The sequence below is a fragment of the Amblyomma mixtum genome, chromosome 3, assembly GCF_055824585.1.
Source record: "Amblyomma mixtum isolate Tamu chromosome 3, ASM5582458v1, whole genome shotgun sequence".
Taxonomy (NCBI): Eukaryota; Metazoa; Arthropoda; class Arachnida; order Ixodida; family Ixodidae; genus Amblyomma; species Amblyomma mixtum.
Window position 1 is genome coordinate 174,265,553 of NC_143014.1, and position 15,406 is coordinate 174,280,958.

Genomic DNA, 15,406 nt, shown 5'->3' on the forward strand with positions numbered 1-15,406 from the left:
TTCTGATAGTTACAGTGATACCACCGGGCTGTAGTGGTTCAGTTCGGAGTCGAGTGATTCTGAAGACAGCGAAGTTTCAGCGTGCCGGCATTGGACAAGGTTCAACGCCGAATATACCTCCTTCGCGTCCATGTTTCTCATTGAGAGGTGGGAAGGAGACGCATCTGAATTCAAGCTGAACGTAGCGGAGATTCTGATTCCTGAAAAACTTCAATCATTCAACCTCTAAATAAGAAATGAAAGGTGTCCGACACATTGGTTCCACGTTTCATGAGGCGTAACTTTCTGCGGCACATGCACGGTGCTGCTTCACTTGCTCCAAGCGGTCCAAGGGCGACAAAACAAAAAAGTGCCGAGAAGAAACCCGGACGTACGTGGTGCCAGTACTGTGATGCGGCGCTGCGCGCGGTACGTTGTTTTGAGACGTATCATAGAAATGCAATCCTCTAGCTACCAGACTGGCTCTACATACAAGCTATTTCCGACCACTCTTTTTTTTTTCAACGACCTGCGAAAGAGAAGTTTCTTGACGAACATTTCAGGCACAACGTTGATTTATCGAAATAATGCGCAGTGAAGCTGAACTCCGGCAGAAGTTTTGGAGTGAAGCTGAACTTTGTATAGCTTTTAATTTATTTCAGTGTCTTGTGCGGAAATAAAGTTCAGTTTTTTGCTGTTTCCGTCTTTTGTGTACCTTGTACAATCCAATGAAGCAGTAAAAAAAAAGTATTTTTTATTACTTTTCAGAAAATTAATTCAGGTGGTAGAGGGCTAAGAAAGGGAGATCCCGTCAGCTTTCACGGCCCGTTTGTCCTTTAGGATAAGCAGGAAAAAAATAGATTGACAGCAACATCTGAAGATGTTTTGGTAGAGCGACTGCTCCGGTGAAGCGGTGGTCCCGGGTTCGAACCCCGGACCAGGACGAATTTTTCTTTAGCTACGAAGTTTCTGAGAAAGCTGTATAGCTTTCCTTTGTAGCCGTATGACTGCGCTCGGGTGGATGTCAATGAGTAATTACTCCCTTATTACAAATGTACTCCACCATGGGGGATTCCCCTAAAGATTTGACCAACTTCGTCATGTCTACTTGGAATGCTGCCCGGTGGTATGTGGCCTGTGATTATAAGCAAGATAACATCGAAGTGAAGGGGCACAGAACCAAAAAGCTCGCATCTGGGATAAGGACAGCCGACGAGAACCGCCTCCTGATGTCATCATCTGGATGTCGACTTCTGGCAGGCTGATCTCAGGCTGAACATTTCAGAGGTACACCGTCACTCATTCTTTGTCTTAAACCCAAGCGGGTGCTTCTGTGAGCCTGGTGGAGTTATGACTGCATCGTCAAGATTGCAAGTGCCAGTAGGCCTGTGGTTTCTCGAAAAACAAAACTTTTGCCTGCCTTTTCACAACATATTAACGTGAAATAAAGAAAATCTTCCAGGCCTGCTGTACCAGCCCCATTAAAGGCTCCGCTTTCTCATTATTTGCTCGGAATCTTGCCTTAGCATAATGCTTTGCATATGAAATATGCGCCGCCGCTGACCGCAGAGAAGACCAGGGGCACGTTCTTCAGGGCCGACCTTTCACTTCTTCACTCGAACAATCTCTCTCTCTCTCTAGCTGAGGACACATTTGTTGCAGCCAAGCGGTAAATAGGGATGCACCCAGCAGGATGAATTAATGTGCCAATATATCGACGTGTTGGCGCGACAACAAAATCGGCACCAAGACTCGCAGGGCGTATACTCGCGTGTTTTGTCTCGGTGCATGAAGCCCCGTCTTCGCGAATTTGTCAGCTGTAGGTGACTAAATGACGCACGATAGTTTACGTAATTCAAGAAATTACAAATCCTTATGCATCGGCGGCCTATGTTTCGTTTTTTTTTTGTGTGTGTTTGTGTGTACGAAGGTGCATTTTAAGAATAACTCGCTCATTGAACGATAAATAGGAAGGAACCGTCAAAGGCCGCATTTTGTATAAAGTGCTCACTCGCATATTATGTTCTTGATTTTAGCTCATATGTCATTCGCAGGAAGAAGTGATGAATGTAAACAGGTTGACAATTTCCGCCTAGAGCGATAACTTTGATCCCGGGATGCACGGAGGGTTTAAACTGCGAGAGGAGAAAAAAGAAAGAAAAATCTAGAATGTTTCAGCTCCGTGCAGTGACGCACGGCAGTGCCGAAGGGGACGTGCAAGGAGGGCACATGCAAGACGACGCAGTAGCGCACATGGGCTGCCGCCAGCAGTAGCGTGCGAGCGACGTTCCCCAGAGTGATGCGAGGTTCGAGTCACGTGATTAATGGAGGCGAGGCGAACGCCGCATTGCCACCGGGCATTTTTCACCTGGCCTTCTGATGACCCCGCTCGATAAACGCGCGGGGGTCTCTGCGGGGTTTGGCGGAGCCAGGGGGTAGGGGGGGGGGGGGGGGGAGCAGCGAACTTGGCTGTAACGCGGCGTGCGCACCTTTTGTTGTTCACCGGCCGCCAGGGGTCGTCGCGTGATGCGGCGGAAGCGACGGTGCAGGTAGAGATGGCAGCCGCGGCTCCCGGCCAGCGCTCGGCGCACACCGGTGGCATCAACCACATTTGTTACCGTTGCGCCAGAGTATATGGACATGGCGACCTATCGCGTGACGCCGGGGGCAGGTTGACAGCGGCACCTGGCGTCGACAGCGCGCGTAAAGCGAAGAGCGCGCGGGCGTGGGCGACCTCCGTACACCCCGCTGAATGGGCGCGGTCGTTTCGTTGAATTTATGGGCCATCGCGATCGAGAAGAGACGAAAGAACATGCGCAGGGTTTCAGCAATTTTGCGCGCGTTCTCAGTGATTTGCTGCTCAGGGCTTTAGGCTATTACTGCAGCAGCGATTGGGTAGAGCTAGTGCACAAGTGTTCTGTGCAAAAGAAAAGCCGAGGGCAGAAGTGGGGGAAAGACAAAACAAAACAAGCAGAAAGTTTAATTTATGGCAGACTTTTGACGAACACCTTATTATGTCGTGTTCTGGGTAGCAGAAGATCAAACGTGGGATAAGACATGGGCTCCCCAGTTTAGAAAAAATAATAGATAAAAAGGAATGTCAAAGTATACCGGAAGGTGTGTTTATTGCCTCCAACAACACGAATGGAGGTTCCGGGACACCCTCGTTCTTCGTAACAGCTTCTGGCGCCTCCATCTACTCAATTCAAACGGTTATGTCGTTTTTACAACAGTTTAGAACCTCACACGATTTCTCCTAAGGAAGGCGGAGGAAAAATGCTATCAGTCCAAAGGTTGGTACGAATGCCGAACTCATGTCGCATGCTTAAATCCGTAACTTAGCTGTAGGGATCCATGAAATGGTGTGCGTGTGTGACAGCTGAAGACGGGCCACTCATATTATTGCATATAATGCTACTGCAGGTTACTGCACAATTACCACGCATACCGAAGGGCCAGTTGGTCATACATAATATTTGAAGGAAGAACGCCTAAAACAACAAGTAGAAAAAACGAGGGCAGAAGTACCGTCTATCCTCTCCTCGCATATTCTACGCGTTGTTTTAACGATAAGGCTTCGTTCAAATGTTACATTTCCCGATTGCCAGCACTAAACTGAGGCAGACCTTAAATTTTAAAGTAAGCGGAATTTGGTGCATATCAAACATTTCTCTGGAGTTCATTTATATTTAATATATATTTACGTACTCATAAATTGCCTAATTATGTGACAGGTTAATGTTTTCTGCTCTCCTCCGGGTATTTAGCCAAGTATGACCTAAAGGGACTCTGAGGACAAATAGAAGCTGACCTGTATCGATAGGGCACCGCATCACAAAGAGACCTGTCTCGACGAAAGCGGAGATTTTATCAGGTGAAAATGACCAGAAAACGAAATTCAAGTGCCGCCATCCACGACACATTTCGCGAGTAAGAACCGTGCGTCGGCACCAATATCTGTTCGCGGATCACAAAGGTTAGTCTACCCTCCATTCATTTTAAAATGATGGCAACCCGTCGTCTTCAGTAAGAACGTCACGAATTTGGATCTACTGGAGGCAAGAGCTTTAAATCCAATTTTATCGCCGGTAAATGCATATTTTGCTGCCGGAACAGCGCCACCATAGCCACAAAGAGCTAGAGGATCAATTTTTCGAGAGGACAATGATTGGATGAAGTTGTCCTCAGTGTCCCTTTAACGAATTTGTGCATTCTTGAATTTCGGCTTGTATGTTTTTCTAGTACAGTGTTCAACCTGCCATGCCTCACAAATGAGACGGCAGCGTCTGTAAATAAAGTAAATACCCTGTTCTGTATTACGCATACTGTATGCATCACAATGTAACCATGGAAGCAAAGATTCAGGCGGAGACATTTTTCTTTAAAGTTAATTCACAGAAATTTACTTCGAAGCAAGCACCAAATTTCGCGCTTTTTTGTTTTTTTCTTCGCAGGGCACGCTGAAGTGAAGAATAGTCTTACGAAAGGAGGCTTACCTATACTTAGAAGGCAGGGCGTGATATGTACAAGTGCGAGTATAATGGAAAGGGACCCTCAGTTTGCACTTCAAAGCTTAGTTTATTTAATTGGGTGTCAACTTCAAATTAGAAAAAAAAGAAATCATGCGTCTAGTGGGAAAGCTACTTGGAAAAACAGCAAGTGCATGCATTTCACTCGTACGCGGGAAATAATCACTCACTGCAGGCTGATCACGTGTTTGCTTTCATATTGCTTCGACCGGCAAATGCCTGTCTTATGTTCGCCATGCACCCTTTTGATAACGTGAAAAGAGCACTCAGGCGTCGCACGAGGCATACTTCATGCCTAGTCCGGGCCCTGCGTGCAAGCCTCGCGTGAAGCAAACATGGCGCAGCGCCCGCTCACCGGACGGTGGGTCAGTGGCGGCGAAGTGCCGCTTGTCGGCCGCCGAAGCTGCGGGTGGCGGGCCGGGTCTGGTGGCCGGCGGAGGGGCCAGTGATCCTCCGGCGGGGCTCGCCGGGCTGGCCGAGGCTGAGCCGCGGCCCGCGGGCCTTCGCGCCGGCTCGGGTGTCCCCTTGGCGGTCGCGGACTCGGCCGCAGAGCCCAGGAAGTGCGGGGGCGGCGGCGGCCCCAGGAACGGGCCCATCCCCCCAAAGGGAGGCGCCGAAGCACCCAGGTATCTGTGGATGGTAAAGAGCGATCAGTGCGGCGTGTGGATTTCTGTCTGAAGGATGCTGAAGAGCCGTGTCGGACGCTCCTTCGAGTGTGATCGACACTTGTTCTGCAGTTCTCTGCGGCCATTCACGATCTGGACCAATCAAAGCTGGTCGCTATGAGCGAAAAAAGGGAATAGACCAGCCTAATCCTTACACTGTCGTATCCACACCTCGTATTTATGTAGACGAAATCACGTCGTGCGTTTTCACCGCTTACTTTCGCTTACTGGATGGCGTTTCAACACTAGCTCAGTAGAGAGCAGTATAGGTTAATATTTCAGGGGTCCACGTTTTTGTGCCACGTGTCATCCGACCGCTGTGACTTCCTGAACCTTGAGCGGGCAAGGGCGCTACCGGTGCTTATTAGGCGTGCGCCTGGCTGTTGCGACCAGCAGAAAACCCTCACCTGTCCCTGAAGCTGGCCAGCAGCGAGGAGTCCACAGGCCCCGGGGAGCCCTTGAGCGGCGGCTCCCCGGGCACCCCAGAGCCGGCGCCGTAGCGGCCAACCTGTCGGCTAGCCGGGGAGGGCCCCGGCTGCGGCGCCGCGTGGTGGTGCAGGTGGTGCGGGTAGCGGTAGGCGCCCGGGGTGGCCGCAGCCGCCGCGGCCCACTCCTCGAGCTTCACCACTTTGCCCAAGTCGCCCAGCGGACACGCGCTGCTCGCCTCCAGCATGCCCCCGCACGAGGAGGCGCCGTTGCCACGTGCGCCGGCTGCGGGCCGTCCACGCTGGTGCCTGCGCGCAGAGAGGGCCCTCGTGGTGTTTTCATGGTTGCGCCCGGGAACACGACGCGAAAGCTCATTCAGTAATGATCAGAGGGAAGACCTGGGCCCGTGGCAGAAAAGCGTCTTCTCCGCAATTCTACGGTTGTATACGATCACGAGCTCTCGTCGTTGACGAGCCGTAAATACACTTGCTGTCTTACGCCTGGCTCTCATGCTAGAAGTAATTTCGATGACCGCAGAAAATTTGTGGCAAGGGCGGAACAGTCACTCTGAGCACTTCAATGTTGAAAATGTATATAAGTAAAAAAGTGGATGAATCAGCAAACACACCCCAGAGAAAGGGTTACACAAACTGTTTCGTGGCAAGTATAGAAACTAACTCGTATATCAACGGCGCTAGCAATGAATAAAGCTTGTAATCGATCCATCTTAGTGTTCTAAAAAATGTCGATTTGTCTCCGTAATTGCCTTTATTGCAGAAACGAAAGGGATGGGTAAATGTTATGTTAAATCCTTTTCTCGTCAAATTAAACCAATTACACCACATGGTGTGGATGGCTGACGAACAATTTTCATCCAGGAAATGAGATAAGGCACAGTCTGGAATATTAAGCCGCTGGGGGTGTTCTTCTTCTGGGAGAGAAAGATGATTCACAGCTTTAAACTTAGATTTTAAAGTGCCCAAACCTCGATACACAACCACTTTTACATTTCGTGTCAATCTAAATAAGGCTGTCGTGGAGAATTTCGAACAGAATACTACGATCACTGAATAAGAAGTTATTATAACCTGCAAAAGTAGATGCGACGAAGCAACGGAGGTGCCGTAAAACAAACCGAGAGAAAACTAGAAGTGACCGTAACAGCGCTTTCTGCAGCATTGTACATGTGCGGACAAAAGTAAACGGAGCAAGCAACTGTCTTCGAATCTTTTTTACGCGTCACCTAGTTGAAATTTCTAGCAGTGGTACGCGAATGCTGGTAGAGGAGGTTGGTGGGCTTTCTTGTAGACAAACAACGGTTCTTCATTACCAATAAAGAAAGCGTGATTGCACTTCGAACGCAATAGCGTGCTCCGTTTACTTATGGCCGCGCCTGTACGTCTTATGAGAAGTAGAAATTCAGAAGAAATAAAGTAGAAATAGAGAGAAGTTGAGAAGTATACATAGGGACGTAAGAAATTTTAAAATTTGTCCCGTGGAACTATACCGCAAGCTTTCTTCGTGCACATGAATGGCATGTCCTTGGATGTGCACAGATGAAAAATGCTCGACATCGCCCTGAACCTTTCAGTTCACTGCCGGATTTTACAGCAAGGAACTGTCAGCTCGTACTTTTGATCCATCACGCCGTTATAACTATCAGCCCCGGCAAAAGGGTGAAGTCCTGGATGTTGTTCGTCCGTGCCGCTCTTGTTACGTTAGAGTATCTCATAGAATCCAGCCTGACAACCGTCATTTGCCTTAGTTATGTGCCCCTTCTGCTTGTATCTAGGTCAACGATTTACATTTTTATTCAGTTCTTCCTCAACTGTCGTTTGTCTTGTGTACACAAACAAACATCATCCTCGTTTCGTGCGCATGTAGCTGGTGGCACACGTTTTTTTTTTTTTTTCGTTAAACATCTGCGTTTTGCTCTGCGCGGGTACGGTAGTTTGAACAGAGGCGATATTCGCAATACTCTTCGAATATGAGCGCGCCTTTTTGGGGTTTCTTGTGCTGAATGCACGACTGGCCAATTTGTTTTAATGTTAGCGAAGAAGGTTTGTTTCAAGAGAGTTTACAAAGCAATTTGGAAAAATTGCCGTATGCTTACTGAGCAGAAAGACAGTATTGCTGACAGTATATAGCGCACTTTTGAAACAATTCGCTCTTATCTCCGAGTTCAGGACGCCGAGGAGGAATTGAATCCTTGATGCAGACAACTAGTATATGAAGAAATAAAAGAGAGACCAAGCTTGCTTGAGTATACTTTGAGGAGCTAGAAGCAATGAACAAAGAGGCACAAGAGGAATCATTTCTTCATGAACGCCAAACAGGCACAATTTTTTTTTACCTTTGTTCCCTTTTGAATGATTTGATAGCTACTGGCTGCATATGGAACCTCCACTGCTTCAATGAACGACCAGTACTTAATCCCGCAGGGATCGATAAGAGTAAGTTGCGATCTTCTTGCGAACAATAATGTCAGCAGCTGCTGACAGAAGGAAGGAACATAATGGCTGGGTTTCGCCTGAAAAACAGGGTAGACACAGTTTTGCAACCGTTTTCTTGTTCCAATGTCTTGTCTACGTTGTGCCTAATTATAATCAATCATTACCTAAGGGTACTCGTTGATTTGAAGCCGGAGTCAATATTCGACCCAATATGTGAGAGGCTCGACAGTTTGCATAGCCCTGTTCTAAATCAAGGTAGAGTATACTGTAAGCTTTATTCGCAATGAACCTTTCGTGGAGAATATCTGAACTGACGCAGAACTCAAATCCTACAATTAATTTGGCGTCAAAATAGAGTGTCAGTAAGCCTTGGAACAATATTAAGGCAAAGTGCAAAAAAAAAAGTAACAATGAGTGGCTGGTAGAACATTACATACGCTGCATGTAGGAGTGACGAGATAGCAAAAGAGGTACGGCACTACTACTTTGACCGTTCTTTGGTTCAGGATTAAGGGGGGGGTTAACGTCCCAAAGCGACTCAGGCTATATGGGACGCCGTAGTGAATGGCTCCGGAAAGTTCGACCACCTGGGGGTTTTTAACGTCCACTGATATCGCACAGTACACGGGCCTTTAGAATTTCGCCTCCATCGAAATTCGACCGCCGCGGCCGGGATCGAACCCGCGTATTTCGGGTCAGCAGCCGAAGGTCATAACCACTGAGCCACCACGGCGGCTTTCGACCATTCTTTTTTACTATCTTGGAGGCAGCTCTGCGGGACGCTTCAAAACGCCTTTGAGGCACTTGTACTGTGTAATAACAGGTTAGAATTTTTTATCGGCTTAACGGAGGCAGAAGTCAGCCATGGGTTATGTTATTTAAAAAAAGAGAGAAATTTTGTGGGCAACTACAGGTTCCAACCCCGAAGCGCAACTTTGGCAACTTAAAAGCAGGTCTTACAAAAGGAAAAACAGAGAAAAGTAAAAAAAGTAAAACGCTAGAATTGCAAAACCAAGCGGGTGAAGAAGAAACTTTCAGTAAATCTGGACAGCCCGATGTAAGCCTGATGTAAGGCTGTTCAGCGTCCAGTGTCTATTTGATCTGCACTCTCCAGTCGTGCCTTGCTTCTCCAGCAGTTGCGTCTTTCCGCGCGCTTACAAAGCGCATTGCGTGAGCTGCTCCAAACATCCATCTTTTTTTTTACGTTTATTTGTGCAGATTTCAGTAATTCATGCAATACAAACTGAAATTTTACATGAAATGGCTGCGCACTGAGCCTTATGACACTTGTTCTACAGATATAACACCACCTCTATCCTCTTCGCGTCTTCACATCCTGCCTTCGTGCCTCTTTTTGTATCCAGTTTGCAATAACTATTAGCCCATAAATTCTGAGCTTAAGCTATAATATCTAGGTATCCAAAAAAAAAGAAAGAAAACTGCAGCATAATACTAATCATACTGCATATGCGTGAATGTCTGTTTGATCGCATAGTTTACGAGAATACAGTTTTCAAAGTTCCATTTTCACCCCACTCCAGCCTGATTTTGCGATCACCTCGGTCGTGTTCTGCCCGGCCATGCCACCGCTTGCACTAGGAGGGAGCATGGTTTCATAGCGTGGCGCTTATCCGTATTTCTAAAACCGGAAATGGAAACAAAAAGACTCGCCTTCGACGGCGCGCTTATCGCCCGCATAACACACGCGCAGCGCACCCGCCTTGCGCGGTATACTTCCGCCGTGCCACAAGGCCTGGATGGGCGCGCCCGCAGCGGCAACGAATTATTTCGCGCAATCGCAGGCTACCCGTTGTCGCGTAAGAGTGGTGGACTTTACCGCGCGTACGTGCGCAACATTCTTTTATTAATAACATTTCGGGGGTGGGATGCCATCTCTGCAGTTAAGTGCGCGGGAAAGGGCTCATTCGCTTATCGGGTGGCGTACGTAAAAATGGGACGGCCGAATGATCGGTGTTGGCACAATAGGGAGCGCCATTTCCGGATCGTTCTTCGAGGGCACAAAGGTGATGTGCCCGTGACTGCCAGGTCGTAAACTCCAAACAGCGGCCCTTTTGCTTCTACGACAGCGTGAATAAACGGACACGACTTCGGCTAGCGCTTGCCAGGTTTGACTGATCGTGGCAGTTCAGATCCGCCAAAGTGGAGTCTTTGCTCCCGTCGGGCTTCAGATGGCGACCGCAGACCACCTCATCACTAGCGGCCTGCTGATAATAGTGGCTGTGAAAACTGGAGCCAACGTAAGGCAAGACCTCGCACCATAAGCTAGCAGTGCTAGCTTATGATGCCGTGATAAAAATCCACTGGATGACCGGCGGGCACCCCGGGCACATCGGCAGACACCTTGTCCAAGCATTTCAAGCATGGAAAATCCGAGCATCAAGCAGTACCCATAGACGGTTGCAGGGGTTTCCCCAGGAATTGAAATTGCAAGAGTGGAAGAGCGGGCTAGTTAGTAGTTCATCTTGGGGAAAAACACAGCGCGCTCCTAAGACAAGGACGAAGAAAGACAAGTCGATACAGCGCTGACTTCAACTGATTATTTTTTTGTGGAACGACATATCGCTGTAGCGCTGTATCTTCTTGTCTTTCTTCGTCCTTGTCTTAGGAGTGCGCTGTGTTTTTCCCCAAGAATTGAAATTCTGGGGGCTGTCTAAAAATCTAGGGGGCGTGGGTGGGGGGGGGGGGGGGGAAGTAGGGGGTGCTGAGAGTATAGGAGAGGCGATAGTCATTTTCATTTTTTATTTGTGTCGTTGATGTGTCCATGTGTCCGTAAAGCTAGCAACGTACGTTTATGACTCCAACACTCATGACAATGACAGCAAACAATTCCTTCACTTTACGCAAGGGCTAAAGTCGTTTTTATGAGCAGACAAATTTGAAAAACAAGGACTACATAAAATGTGTCGAGAAACTGTGCGGCAGTTCAGAATGCTTGCAATAAACCTAATAAAAGAAGGCTGTCCAACACCACTCTCGTAACGCAGACGCGGAAAAGGCTGTATAACAGTGGAAATTCGCGTGGAAATCGCGGTTTCTGCCACCACGAGCCAGCTACGGATGGTGTGTTCTTCCACGTGCATGTCCTTCTTCCGATGTTATTAAACAAAATTCCTCGTCGTGTGTAGAAACAAAATTAGTGCGAATTCAGGGAGTGCCTTCATTAAAACAAGAGGGGGGAGGGACATACACCCCTCTCCCCACCTGCCACCCCCCAGGCTGTGTGAATGCAAATCACGGTCCGGTTTCCTCTCGCAAGTAGCAAGATTTTGACCAATATTTCTTGCGGGTGCTCTTCAAACCTGCCTCGCGGTGGTTTTGGTCACGCGGTTTTCATGCGATGTCGCGACATTTTTTATTGATGCCAACATAAATGGTGAAGCTGAGAAGAGATGAGCGTGGGCTGCGCACACCGATGACGAGTATGCTGTCATAAATTTGCATCCGAACAACTCGCTGCCATTTGACTGCACTGAGAGGAAGGTAGCATATACGCAAACATGGAGGTGATGGTGATAATTGAACTGATCCCCATCACCTATTGCGTATGCCAGGTCTAAGAAAACAGAAAAGGCTGCATTTACAAGCAAACTATATTTGGCAGTCGCCTCCGCGTGCTAGAAACAAAATGACTCTAAGCGCAAGTGCTTCAATAACAATACCACGTAAGACATTTAGGAAGAAAACTATGCAAAACATTTGCAGTAATGAGCAAGCATGCGACGCTGAAGAGGTTATTTGAAGACTGCTCGCGTACCTCTTCTTCAAACGGCGAAAAAGGATAGAGTGAATTGCCCAGACTTAAAATTTCCCGGGCATTTTCTTAGTTGAGATCGCTCATTCACGCACTTCTTTGTCTCACTAACGCCGCGCATTTTTGTTCGTTCTGATAATTTTGGTACTTCATTCTTAAGAAGATCATTTAATCTTTCTCTTTTGTTTTATAGCCTCCTTTCATTATTGACTGATCCACTGGATGTAACGCGCGCGATTATAGGAAAAGTGTTTTTACAAACTCAGTGTTTTCGTGAATGTGGAAAAAAACGAAACGAACGCACCGCTGTATTGTACGTCTTTTTGTACAAATCGGCACCTCGTCAAACAGCAGCTACCATGAATGCTGTCTGTATGCAAACAGAATTATTAATTGTGTCTGGTTACGCATGAACGCAATGGCATGGGATAGATAAAAACGATTTAGGTTGAGCTTGCCTTCCTGCATCAGTGTTTTTTCTTCGTGCACGCAAATATTAAACACCTGCCACCTTATATGCATTCGTGAACAAGGATTTTTTTTTTTAAATTCTGCTCGCTCTGTGTTTTTCAATTGCTACGTCACCGACAGCAAGAAAAAATTTTTGCGTTGAAATGTGAATGTTGATGCCACTGGTGCATTTTCAAAACCGTATATAGGCTAAATTTTGAAGGATCCTAATGCACGTCTATTCAGGCTTGAAGTTGCAAGTTGGAACTATTTCTAAGATTACTTTTCGTTGAGCAAAACATGACGCAGCGATGCAAAAGATGCGCAAGCTGCCTGTACTCTTATTTGTTGGACCGCTGAACTTACAGAAGATACAGAGTTTGGAAAACGTCACTTGGCTACTCGCTTTCTTTTCTTTTTATTCTTCAAACACGTCGTGGCTTAGTTCAGTGCATATTTAAGTAAAACATAACTCCTCCGAATTCGAAGGTAAGTTTACACCTTTAGTGAATTTTATTTGGGATACCGCGATGATCTGATTAAACACTATTCAGTTCACATCCACGCCGCTCGCTAGGAGATAAATGGCTCCTCCTGTGACATTTCCCTCACTTTAATCGCTTAATCTCATCTAGCGAGGTGCTACAATCAGGCGAATATGTTGCGTTTATTGTTTCTGCCGTTTTTTTTTCCAGTCGGCGCGTGTTTCTGGTTGCTTATTGTCCACAAAAACGTCAGCCGGAGACGTTTATAGAAGCGAGGAGAACGTGCGGTGGCAGCGGAAGTAATGACTGGACATAAAAACACATCCACACGGGACAGTCGATGGACAATACGTCTCTGTGTCCTGTCTTTACTTTCGCTGTCACCGTGCCGTATTCGGCGGTGAACCAACTAGCTCAACTATCAGCTTTAAATAACTGCCTTTAGTCCCGCATATCACTGCAGAAACATCCTCGGTAAAAAAAGATGGCAAGAAATAGTCTTAAAGCGACGAACTCATCTTGCTTTTACCAGTTGTGAATGACCAAAAACTGCAGCCTGTCTAATTCAACGTTCATTCTCCTTTTCTTTTTCTCGCCTCTCTGAGCCGCTTGCTTCCCCTCAGAAAGAGTAGAGATCAGGAGAAGCGTCAAACACTCCTAGCGCGTGGCGCCGCATATTGTCCGTATTTTGTGCTTCCTGGCCAGTTGACCTATCGCAAACATTCTTTCATTTGATTCAGTAAATGTTTATAATTAACAAGAAACATCGCCTATGGTTCTCCATTTTTTTTTAAGGGGAGGAGGAAGAATGAACATTGAAGGGCGTAGCGTGCTGGTGCAACTGGCTTTTTCTGTACGGCAATCAGTTACGAATTAAAGTAGAAGTGATGATGTCGGCGTAGGTACTCAAAAAAAAAAAAGATTACCAGCGCGTGCACCAAATAACGAGCGTTATAAAGTGGTTCCATGGCTTGAAATGCTTGCAATTATTTTGAACTTAAAATACACTTTTCTTCTTGGTCCACGCGCAAATTTAAGCAGAAAGTGGTGCGGCGCCCGGAAAAAAATAGGTCATGGTCGTTGACTGATCGCAGCTGCTGAAATTCATTGATATAAAACTTGAATATTTTTTTTTCTCTTGACTTGTATAAGCGCATTTCAGTCACCGAAACTCGCCTAAGTAGGAACTCCAGCTTCGCTTTTTCCGGCTTCATGAGCAAGTAAGAGCTGCGTCTTATTAGAATAAATGTCTTCACGCGTAAGGCACACGCACAACTGATAGAGTATGTAGTCTACCACATGAAACGTTAATGAGTTGACATTTGCCACGAAGTGTGACGTTTGTGGCAGTAATTCACCATGGCAGTGCGCTCGTACCGCATTGTTAGAACGCCTACCGCGGCGCCTGAAGTAGGTGTTGGTCGATTTAGACGACATTACCAGATAACTAGGACACTCTTATGGTTTAAAAACGGCCAAATGGAATACAAAACGTCAGCTTAAAATACTCAGAAAAGCGCATGTTACAGTCATTGCTGTGACATAGAACGCACATTTGTGTTATGCGACTGATGAGAGGGCAAACACGTGACAGTGCCGCATGCATTGCACTCCACTTGAGAAAATAGACTTCGCCTCATCTTTGGAGCTGCTTAGAGCACGTGCACATCTCTTGTTCCGTGCCCTGAGCGACCAAAGATGACGAACTGCTGACAAAATATTGTTCTCGAACAGCGACGTTAACTAAAACGGCTCACGCAACTCGTTAAATGTCTGAAGCACGCTTAAAATTCAACGGTGAAGAACTGTCAGGGTAGACAGACATTTCTCGACGGAATCAACTGACCTCGTGCAAAAAAGAGCATCCGAGTGGGGCGCAGTTCCGCGCAGACGACGCACATCTCTGGACAACGGCCCTGTGCAGGCGTCTAGACTATCACTGCCCGAACGCGGAGAAGAGCGCTATGTGTCTTCGCGTGCGTGACGCGGCGGAGTACTCACCACGCGCTGCTGTTCGGGGGCGTCGGCGTGCGTGTCCCAGCCGCGAGGGGTCCCGGCCGCGGTCGCTGCCGTCGGTCGGGCTCGACTCGCGTCGGCGTTGTTGTGCGCCCCCGGCGCCGGGCGGAATTTCCTCCGGAGCCAATCCGGTGCTTCCTTCCTTCCTAAGCGCGCCGGATGGGACTCTAGTAGCGAGGCCTCGCCTTTCCTCCCCCTTTCCTCCGGCTCCTCCCGGCCGCGCCTCTCTCCTCCCCCACCCTTTGGGCACGGCCCCTCGCCGCACCGCTGGCCGCGCACTGCGCGCGCGCTTCGTCTACAGCCGCCGTACTTTTTAAGACGCTGCGCTTTGAGCTGGCCAAAGAGGTGCGCACGGGAGCACTTCAGGAGGCTTGTTCTTCGCGCGGGAGAGTGGCCACTGGGGCTTGTGCAAGTTGGCAGAGGGTATTTAAGGCGAAGGAGCCGCTCCACGCACTTGATCTGGCCAAGGTAACGTCGCACAGTACGTCAGTGTGTTGTTTTATTTTTTCAGAGACGGTGGAACTTTATGCTAGACTTCCTGTCCCAGACAGTCAAGGCAACGAGGCCGTTAGGCATTTGTGCGACGTCTCTTGATCTATTTAATATTACAAGTTGAACTGCAGCCGTTTAT

At 47.7% G+C, this 15,406-nt stretch overlaps 1 protein-coding gene across 2 annotated transcripts in view; it reads right to left on the reverse strand.

Moving 5' to 3' along the window:
- The window catches only part of LOC149352744 (transcriptional regulator Erg-like), a 162,737-nt gene extending 147,826 nt beyond the window's left edge, over positions 1 to 14,911 (reverse strand). The window contains exons 1-3 of one of the 2 annotated variants that reach the window (XM_089581973.1): positions 14,761 to 14,911; positions 5,581 to 5,907; positions 4,864 to 5,138 (exon numbers count right to left, since the gene is read on the reverse strand). In XM_089581973.1, coding sequence (XP_089438099.1) covers positions 4,864 to 5,138; positions 5,581 to 5,846 — 541 coding nt within the window. In that variant the 5' untranslated portion in view covers positions 5,847 to 5,907; positions 14,761 to 14,911. The other variant, XM_089581974.1, reaches the window with a different exon arrangement.
- Positions 14,912 to 15,406: the final 495 nt, after the last annotated feature.